Source organism: Monodon monoceros, unplaced genomic scaffold, assembly GCF_005190385.1.
Source record: "Monodon monoceros isolate NGI ecotype Baffin Bay Population unplaced genomic scaffold, NGI_Narwhal_1 Super_Scaffold_15, whole genome shotgun sequence".
NCBI lineage: Eukaryota > Metazoa > Chordata > Mammalia > Artiodactyla > Monodontidae > Monodon > Monodon monoceros.
In genome coordinates, this window is record NW_021703771.1 from 88681403 (window position 1) to 88692105 (window position 10703).

Sequence of the window (10703 nt, forward strand, 5' to 3'; positions counted from 1 at the left end):
CCCAATCATTCTCGCTCCCTGTTGAGCTAGGACTGCCACCTTCCCTCGTCCTTGGGGACAGGATCTCACCCCGTCGGCTCTCCTGGTCTCAGGCCTTCAGACTCGAACTGGAACCCATGCCCCCCCACCTCCTGGGTCTCAAGGCTGCAGACCACAGGAAATGGGACGCCTCAGCCTCCATAACCATGTGAGCCAGTTACCAATAATAAATCTCCGTCTGTATCCTACTGATTCTGTGTCTCTGGATAACTGGTATAATAAAGACGACAAATGTGTACTTTGAATGGGATAGTCTAGTTTCCAGTTGTGATGTTTTAAGAGAAATGAATGAGATGCCACCACTGCATCCTTGGTGCCTGTGACAGAGTGAGTATTCAACAAATACCTCTCGAGCAAATTTTAAAATATGTATCCTCTACGGGGTTTTGATCATTTAAATGCCTCATGGAAGGCCAACGGTAAAATTGGCCGCGAGGCAAATCACACCCCTACGTAGCACAGAATTTGACTTGTTCGACATCAAGAAAATTACTCCCACATCCAATGCTGACTCCATCCCATTTGATGGAGCCAAAGTGCACTTAACATTAGCTCTAAAGCAAACACTCTATCGAAATTTAGGTATCAATTTTAACATTTCCAAAGTGTTTATACAAATTATTCCAGATTTCTGGCTAAAGCCCGTTTAAAGGGCTATTTGCTTTTACAGTTTTCTTCTATTCTGGTTGATTTAAAGATTTTCCTCCAAAACAGCCATTCCAGACTGTTTAACAATCCCAGGGATGATAAATCTTAACATATTCTATTTATATCCATTAATGTCTTAATAAAACTGGGGTGGTTTAAAGGTAATCTGCCCTTCAAGGCAAGCTGGGTGGACTAAATAAATTCCAAACCCTCTCTTCGTAAGATGGGCTGACCTACCAGAAGACGGTAAGCTGATCAAAACAGTGAGCTTTCCCAGACAGATGAAAGCTAAAAGATTTGGTATCCTTAAAATACAAAAATAGCTCTGGATGACAGAAAAATACAGGAAGAATGAAGAAAACGAAAGGAAAAAGAAACTCTACTTCCTAGTTCTGTCCTGGAAGAAAACAAGTCATAACAAAATAAGTGCTTGGGGTTTTATTCTTTAATAAAACAGATCAGTCCAACAGTTCCAAGGTACAAACTTAACCAGTTTTGAACTAATCAAGGACAACGGCACAGAACTCAGTCCTTCCGCAGAGGCACAGTCTCCTCCCTGATGCCCTCCTTGGTCACGATGCAGATCCTGAGTGCATCCCCAGTGTACACGTCCCTCTCGGCAGCAGAAATGAAGACATCTTTCACAAGCCGCATGGCTCTGTCCAAGGACAGTGGGACATGCTCCACATTCTGCATGTTCTTAAAACCAACCTGGTGGGACAGAAACCTTGGATGAGGCATCATGTGACCATACAAAGGAAGTCCAGTCTCCCCCAAAGCTTTCACACGTCTCAGCGTTCAAAATGAGTACATCACACAAACTTCAAATGTCCCTCAACTGAAATATTTCCAGACCTGGCTGAATTACACATACCTAACACCTGACCAATATCCACTGAGACAAAGCCCCTGCTCTTGAGAAGCACACAGCAGAGGCGTGAACATATGTAAGCAAACTATCGTTACAGAATCTACTGAAACTAAGAAGAAAATAGAGCCAGGAGAGCCCCAAGCCGTCCTAACTAAATCTCCTGGGAGAAGAAAAGAAAGGCTTCAGCAGAAAATACATCTAAGTAGAGGAGTGCTAAAGGATAAACGAGTTCAAGGATGGAGTAACATTCCAGATGGAGGCTGTGGTATCTCCAAAGGGATGGAGATGGGAAGGCACATCACTTCAAGGACCTGAGTGGAATATGAAGTGACAGGAGATGAGGCAGATAAGCGATAAGCAGAAGTAACTACATACTACGCAACGAATTTTAGACAAGCAAGGAGGATGAAATAGGGAAGTAAGCTTGGAGGCAAAAAGGATGTTAGGAAATAAACACAGTGATCCAGGCAAGATGCCATGCAAGCCTGAATGTAGCCAGCAGTAACAGAAAAGGGGGCAAATTAAAAATATACTTGGAAATTAGAATACAAAACGAGGTGACACAGAAACGGTGAGATTGGGGGAGAAATGCATTTTCATGATTTCAGGTAAAAATGGCAAGAGGAGAACCAAAAACATGGACCAACCATTGTAGACAGAAGCACCTTCAAAGCCGTGAGAACAGGGAAGAAGCTGGAGCCGTGGAAGGGAGGGGCGGCAGGAGAACCAGTGGAACAGAGACAAGAAGGCTGGGTGGGGCAAATCAGCCCAGCAAACTCAGCAGCGAATTACAAGAAAGCGCTGACTTCCGCACTCCCCCAAGCTGGTGAAGAGAATGCAGAGGAGGCACTTCGTGTTAATGCCACCGCCCCCTGGACGCAGTCTTATTACCTGGTTGTCAAGCAGGGGCTGCAGCATGGCACTGGCTGAGCCTCCAGCCTTGAAGGAGTCTCTCTGGTAGGAACCCACCGGATCAAAGCTGTACACAGCTCCCTTCCCTTAAAGAAGAAAACAGTCTCCATAAGGATGCATCTTGACCACATTCCCAAATCGTGGTAAAAATAAATCTACTCAAAATGTGATACAAAATGGACTATCAACTTGGCTAAAATTTCAGAAGAAGTGCAGTCTGCCCTTCCCCTCCCCTCCCCTCCCCTCAGAATGCAATCGGAGGCCCACCTGCCCACTCCTGTCCACTAAGGCGTTTGCCACCAGGAGCGTCATGCTCTCTTCAAGCTACCATCACCGATTACCACGCCGTGGCTCCCACTATGTATGTGGTCTCAACAGGTTCACTAGTTAACAATCACAGGTCCTGCTCTAAGTTCTGCACCAAACTCCTCACAACATTCCTAAAAATCTAACTGGTGTAGTTGCAGTATAGACACAAGTGTAAGACTTTCCTGGTGCTAAACGTGAGAAGCATGAAAAACTTACTGTGTACTTTTAAACTAATAGTAAGCACACTCTTTAGCATCAGCACCATAAAAAAATCAATTTAATTAAGAAGAAATTCCAGGGACTTCCCTGGAATTCTCTGGCGCAATGGTTAAGAATCTGCCTGCCAATGCAGGGGACATGGGTTCAATCCCTGCTCCGGGAAGATCCCACATGCCACAGAGCAACTAAGCCTGAGCGCCACAACTACTGAGCCTGCGCACTAGAGCCTGCGAGCCACAATTACTGAAGCCCACGTGCCTAGAGCCCGTGCTCCGCCACAAGAGAAGCCACCGCAATGAGAAGCCCGCGCACCGCAAGGAAGAGTATCCCCCGCTCGCCGCAACTAGAGAAAAAGTACGTACCCTATGACCCAGTAATAATTTCACTTACAGAATTAAGATTTACCTACAAGTAATGCTTACATAAACACACAAAGCAATATGTACAAGATCATTTCTGTATCTCTTACAGAGCAAAAATTTACAAGCAACCAAATCCATTAGCAGAAAATGGTATGTCAACATAGCAATGTGCAGACTAGGAAGAGGAGGACAGGTCTGTGGGACACATCCATAGGACAATGTAAAATAAAGAGCTCTGTGCTATGTAGAGTACAGTCCTATTTTTGTTTAAAGGCATTAAGTAAACTACACACATTTATATATACACACAAAAACATATGGAAAGATTAATAAGTAAACTGTAGTTATTCATCTTTGTGGGATTACAGACAAGAAAAGAAGGGAATCACTTTATATGCTCTGGTATTGAGTTTATTACAAAGAATACATGTCACTAATTTTTAAAAAGGCCTTTTAAAACAACTGTGTTCTGAGTGTGAGAAATCACGGATCATTTATAAGGTATGACTTAAAAGTGACACAACTGATTTTTAAAACACAGTATGCCATAACTGAAACACTCCAGTAGTTACCCTGGGAGATATGAGATATGGACAATCTTCTTACTACCATGGACAACTGCCAACATTAGCTGTGTGTATTTTTCCCACCACAGAATTACGGAGATATAACCGTAACCCTAACCCGGCTGAGGAGGCAGCACCTAAAAGAACCTGGAGAAGTGCTCTCCTGGGAGCAGGCTTAGAACAAGAAACAAGGTCACAGCAAGCAAGGCCACTAACTTCAACACATAAAGAAGCGCTATGAGGTATAAAGCCAAAAGAACAACTGTATCGCTCATGAGGCCAATAGGCCACAAGTAAAATGAGGCTCACAAGATTTACCCAAGGGTAAACCAATCTCAGAAAACCACACACACCAGCTTTGAGGAAAACAAAAGAGTGGAATATACCGAAGACCACAGCTTCAAAGACTTCCTTAGAAAAAGCAAGAGACATCTGTAACATGAGTGCAGAAGGCATGAATCTTGGCTGTAAGTATAAAGGGATTTTCCTCATCAAAATAATTCTTAAAAAGTGCGATGATTTCAAAGTAAAAAATAAAATAAAACCAGACAAGTCCTAGGAAAAAACACAGGTAAACCTTTGATGGGGAAGGCGTTTCTAACAAAGTTAAGACACTCAATACCATAAAGAAAAGACTGACAGATTTGTATGAAAGTCAGGAACTTCTGTATAGCTCAAGACACATCCCAAAAGGTCAGAGACCAAGAACGCTCGTGCACGGCATCTGCCACACGTTACACAGGGTTAACACAGTTGTTCTTATAAATCAGCAAGAAAAAGACTGACCTGCGAATAAGGGAATAAGCAAAGATTAACACATGGGTCAGTCTCCAAAGAAATGCAAAGGGCAATAAACACGAAGACACCCAACCTCTACAAACAAAAAATACATATAAATTAAAACAACAAAGTATTTACTAGGCAAAGACCTAGAATGTGTTAAAATTCTGAGACTGGTTAGGATGCAAAAACAGAACCAAAAAAACCCAAAACAAAAGAAGGTACTCACACCCCTGCTGGTGGAGTGCAGGAGGACTGTTTCTGAAGGGCACGCCCATGGTGTCAGCAGGATGCAAACATATAGATATTCTCTGACCCAGAAGCTCGACTTCTAGGAATTTTTTCCAGGGAGATAAGCTGGGTCGGAGAAATACACAAAATTGTATGTACAGGAGTTGTCATATTGTTTATATTAAGAAAACTGGAAACAACCTAAATAATCCTCAGAGGACTGGTGGGGAAACTATGGTGCCGCCCTATCCCATATGTCAGCCTGGAATCAGTATGCATGCCTTTATCCACCAGCATAAAGCTACCTCAGTGATAATACATCCACTGGACAGTCCCAGAAAAACGTATAAACTACATCCTACTTATGTAGTGTACAAGCACGTATGCACACCAAGATATCTAAAAGCATGTTCACTAGAAGTTGAATAGTAATTATCTCTAGGGACAGGCTTTGGGGGATTACTACTTTTATCTTTGTATCTTCCAGTACTATTTGACTTCTATAAACATTATTGTTTTCATTACAGAAAAACTAAAGCCCTCATTAACTTGGGGAAAATTTTTTACAAGAGGGCATGATTGCAACTGGAGAGGTAAGGGCACAGAGGTCAAAGTAGATAGCTGTCGACTGTGTGCTAAAGTCAGCTGTTGACCCAGTGTCCTGAGGGTCTCCATAGGAACAGAGCCCCACTTCCACCAACACAAAAGACAGGAAATAAAATCTCAAAACAGGGACTTCCCTGGTGGCTCAGTGGTTAAGAATCTACCTGCCAATGCAGGGGACACGGGTTCAAGCCCTGGTCCGGGAAGATCCCACATGCCGTGGAGCAACTAAGCCCGTGTGCCACAACTACTGAGCCTGCGCTCTAGAGCCCACAAGCCACAGCTACTGAAGCCCGCGCACCTACAGCCCATGCTCCGCCACAAGAGAAGACAACACAATAAGAAGCCCGCGCACCGCAACCAAGAGTAGCCCCTGCTCGCCACAACTAGAGCAAACCTGCGCACAACAACGAAGACCCAAGACAGCAAAAAAAAAAAAAAAAAAAAAAAGTCTCAAAACTTCAGCAGAGGCTCTGGACTTGGAGGCACCAGGCTTAAGCATAGACAGGGTAAAAGGCAGGTACAAAAACAGAAGTGTTAAATGGAGAGCTGATGTGCTCCTTCAGTGCAGACCTTTATGTCCAGCTTTTGATTATCAATCTTCAGTACAAATGGACGGCCAAAATTCAAAAGAAATTTGAAGGAAGCCTCCAATGTAGAAGGCAGCAGCCAAAAATAAACAAGATGAAGAAAGCAATCTGAGGGCTTCCCTGGTGGCACAGTAAAGAATCTGCCTGCCAATGAAGGGGACAGGGGTTCAATCCCTGGCCCGGGAAGATCTCTTCCCACATGCCGTGGAGCAACTAAACCCGTGCGCCACCACTACTGAGCCTGTGCTCTAGAGCCTGTGAGCCACAACTACTGAGCCCAAGTGCTACAGCTACTGAAGCCTGCACGCCTAGAGCTCGTGCTCCACAACAAGAGAAGCCACAACAATGAGAAGCCCATGCACCACAATGAAGAGCAGGCCCCCGCTCGCCGCAACTAGGGGAAGCCCACGCTCAGCAGCGAAGACCCAATGCAGCCAAAAATAAAAACAAATAAATAAATAAAATTTTAAAAAAGGAATAAATTGTCTCAGTGGGTGTATACATATTCCAAACTTATCAAATTATGCATTTAAAAAAAGCAATTGGGGCTTCCCTGGTGGCACAGTGGTTGAGAGTCCGCCTGCCGATGCAGGGGGACACGGGTTCGTGACCCGGTCTGGGAAGATCCCACATGCCGCGGAGCGGCTGGGCCCATGAGCCATGGTTGCTGAGCCTGTGTGTCCGGAGCCTGTGCTCCGCAACGGGAGAGGCCACAACAGTGAGAGGCCGGCGCACGGCAAAAAAAAAAAAAAAAAAGCAGTTGGAGAAAATGCAGAGAACACAAGAAAACTTCAAAGAAGTACAAAAAAAAATCTAGCAGTAACAGGACACTAAAAATAAAGGAGCTAACAAATAAGAAAAAGCTCTTGGAAATTAATGATGGCAAAAATAGAAAGCTCAGTAAAGAATGAGGCATTGAAGTTGAGGAAATATTCAGAGCAGAACAAAAAAATAAACAGGTGGACAACATGCAGGGGAAAAAATGAGAAACTATGGATCATAACCCAGGTGGCTGTGGAGAAGGCAGGGTTGGGAGAGGAGGAGGAAAGTAGAGGAGACAAAATAAATGAGCCAAGACTCTGGGCGAGGAGCCTCGCTGGAACCTTTCAGAACACCAGGATAAAGAAAAGACTCAAAAAACAAGGACTCAAAAAGGTCTCCTGATTCCTTTCTTCAGAAATTTCTCTAGAGATGCACACCACCAAACAAGGAAATAAACCAAGAAAGAGGAAAGCATGGGTGAAAGAGCTGAAGGCTGTCCTGGGAAACAGAAAAAGGCGGCAAAGGACTACTTTACTACACACATAAATTCCTCTAAGGAATAAAATCAAATCAAACCAGACAAGATTAGAGGGGGGAAAAAAAGGTTAGAAATGCCTGAGAGTACCACCAAAACAAGCGAGTGTAATCTCCTGGAAATCAAAGAAGAGGGCTGTGAAGTCAAGCAGATCCAAGCCTTAGCTCTGCCGTTCAGCACACACGAGGTTTCTCCAATCAGTCTGATGCTCAGAAAAACTCAAAGGACGTTGTCTGGGCTGCTGAAATTCAATGGTAGCTATTATTAATATTGCTAAAATCTGAATTTATTAACCTGACATTCAAGTCAGACATAACTGAAGTCAAAAAAGGCACCAGAAGTGTCCAGCATGCTGGGTAAGGCAAGCTAACCTGTGGCTAGAATTTAATTACCCAGGTTAAGTGTAATTAATTTCTATGCACCATTTCTGTGCTTTATATTTTCTCTTAGTTTTCAAGCAAGTTTGAAAGCCTGAAAAAACTGTGTCAACCTCATTTGTCTACATATAAACCATGGTAGGTAAAATGATTGGAATGCTCCCAGAGGTCACATACAGGGGCAGAGGTGAGAGAGAGAGAGAGGGAGAACAAAGAAAAAACCCATGGAACAGGAACAGACAGGAGTAAAAACGAGAGAGGAGATGAGAAGAACCTGACTCCATCCTACCCAGAAACCTTCCCTCTCAGAAAGACAGAATCGTTTCAATGACACCCAAGACATTTCTGAAACTCCTTTTTACACTGGACTACTCTAAAAGGCAGCGCAGGCCTGTCCTGGGGACTGTATTTGATTTCTGGAAGCAACTAAAAGTCAATTCAAATCAGACCTGGTGAAAAACACTGCTGCCCTTTGATCCATGCTTTGGATCAAAAACAGCATGGAAATGTCAAGTAACGATGCTGATTTTCACTGGCCCTCCTGGTATGACTCTGACAGAAAATCCAAGAGGGATTTTAAAAATTATCCAAAAATACTGGTGGAAATGCACTTCTTTAACACATTACTTTCATAAAAACCTTTTGAAGTATGTTTGTCTTACTTAGAATCATACTTAGGTCAAGCTTCTCCAAGTCAGGTTTCTTTCTGTAAGATTAAAATGCTAAATATACTGTCAAATCCATGCAAGATCTTGAGCAAAGAGTAACACAACCGACTGCCCAACATTCGCTTAATACACCGCTTGCTGTGTGTCTCTGGATCATCATTTATTTCCCTTTTAGCTTCAGTTTCTTTCTTTCTTTCTTTCTTTTTTTTTTTTTTTGCAGTACGCGGGCCTCTCACTGTTGTGGCCTCCTCCGTTGCGGAGCACAGGCTCCGGACGTGCAGGCTCAGAGGCCATGGCTCACGGGCCCAGCCGCTCTGCGGCATGTGGGATCTTCCCGGACCGGGGCATGAACCCGTGTCCCCTGCATCGGCAGGCGGACTCTCAACCACTGCGCCACCAGGGAAGCCCTAGCTTCAGTTTCTTCACTGCTTTAATTATGAGAAAATGAAGTTGCTGGGCAAGAGGGTATCCGGTTCTTTTCAACTCTGGTTTGAAACACACACATATCTAAGAAATGCCACCCCATTCATCACCCAGAAAGAAAACATCCTACCTTCTTCATCGAGTCCCCCGATGATGTTGTACACATAGTAGGGAAAAAAGCGCCTAGAATACAGGATTGTAGACAGCATTGCAGCAATCGCCCCTGTCGTCATGGCCTTGTTATTGGAATGTTTGTACATCTGCAATTATTAACAAAAATAACAGGCATGTAGAGGCAGAATATATTAAAGACTAGAACAATGAACAGTAAATTGAAAAGAATGAAAGCCTATCTTGGTGAAATGGGAAAGGATACCTGTTTCTTTCATGATCAAACAACACAATACTACTAAAATAAGATACTTTATTATGTCCTATCATTTTTGGGGGCTACAAACACTTCTATCGGAAAGAATGCTAAGTTTGCCCTCAGCTCTTTGGTTTAAAGACTACTTTCCATGCCATCCTTATCCCAGGCACTGCTAACTCAAGAGCAAATATATACAAACAGAGCATATGAGGCGACCTGGAGAGGATGTTCCAAATCCAGCTCTCCACTCTGCAAACAGACAGTGGTCAGGAAAGTCCATGGGCCAAATTCAGACCACCACTTGTTTCTATAAAGTTTTACTGGAACACAGTCTCGTTCATTCATTGCATATTGTCTGTCTGCTTTTGCACAAGGGCAGAGTTGAACAGTTGCCACAGAAACCAAATGGCTCATAAAGCTGAAGATATCTGCTATGCTAACTCCTGATCAGACTCAGACGTAAGTCCGTCTCTTTGCAGAGTAGGTACCTGTGAGGTGCGAGGGCAGCGCCCTTACTGTGTGTGAATACGCTGCAGTGGTCTTGACCCTTAGAGCATCTACCATGGAGAACAGAAGTATCCCAAACAGCATCTTATACAGTGATTGCCAATCTCAGATTTACTACATCCTTAGGAATCCCAAATTATCCAATAAAATAAATTTAAGTTCACCAATTTGTCAGCTACATAGCAAACATCTCTAAAGAGAAACCTAAGAAGTACTATAAAATCAAACAATGACAAATACTGAAGAAAGATGAGAAATGAGCTACTTGGATAAATCAGTGTATAGAAACATTTTTTCCACGGTTATAAAGAAAATTCTTCATTTCATTTCATTTCAAAACCGAGCACCAACATTTATTCACCTCACCATTTACACAATAATATATGAAAGAAAAATTTCAAGGACTGTACACTGAGTTGAACTCACTGTTGCTTGTTTTATTTTATTAACAACTCTCCATGTCATGTTTATTTTTGTCCTCTAAATGCCATTTATAAAATATGCATTAGGAATCATACAAATACATCAATAAATATAAGTCACTAAAGCTTTCAATATAAATAGGTTTTAAATAAATGTTAGCAATTGATAAATAGTAAATGAAATCATTTCTACACATTCAAAAAGCAAGTATCAGTTAAACAAATTCATTACATACTCCAGTGACATCACACATTATCTTAAGGGTTATTCACAAATAGGCAAAACAGAACGCGACCAACCCGGCTCACTTTTTCATGTACCAGCTGGACTTAAGCAACTACTAAATTAAAAATTACGACACGTGGCCTACAAAATTAAACAAGAAAATTAACAGCATATAATATTGACACTGTAAATATCAGCAGCTTAAAAAACGTCAGCAGACTGCGACTGATTAAGAGACATATGGTGACTGAGAACCCTACTCCAACCCTACACTGTTATGTCA

The 10703-nt window shown here is 42.7% G+C and overlaps 1 protein-coding gene across 1 annotated transcript in view; it reads right to left on the reverse strand.

Annotated features, from left to right (window-relative positions):
- Positions 1 to 1110: 1110 nt before the first annotated feature.
- Positions 1111 to 10703, reverse strand: part of PSMB1 (proteasome subunit beta 1) — a 17903-nt gene continuing 8310 nt past the window's right edge. Inside the window, exons 4-6 of the mRNA XM_029224212.1 lie at positions 9026 to 9155; positions 2450 to 2556; positions 1111 to 1398 (exon numbers count right to left, since the gene is read on the reverse strand). Coding sequence (XP_029080045.1) covers positions 1213 to 1398; positions 2450 to 2556; positions 9026 to 9155 — 423 coding nt within the window. The 3' untranslated portion in view covers positions 1111 to 1212. The remainder of the gene's footprint in view (positions 1399 to 2449; positions 2557 to 9025; positions 9156 to 10703) is intronic.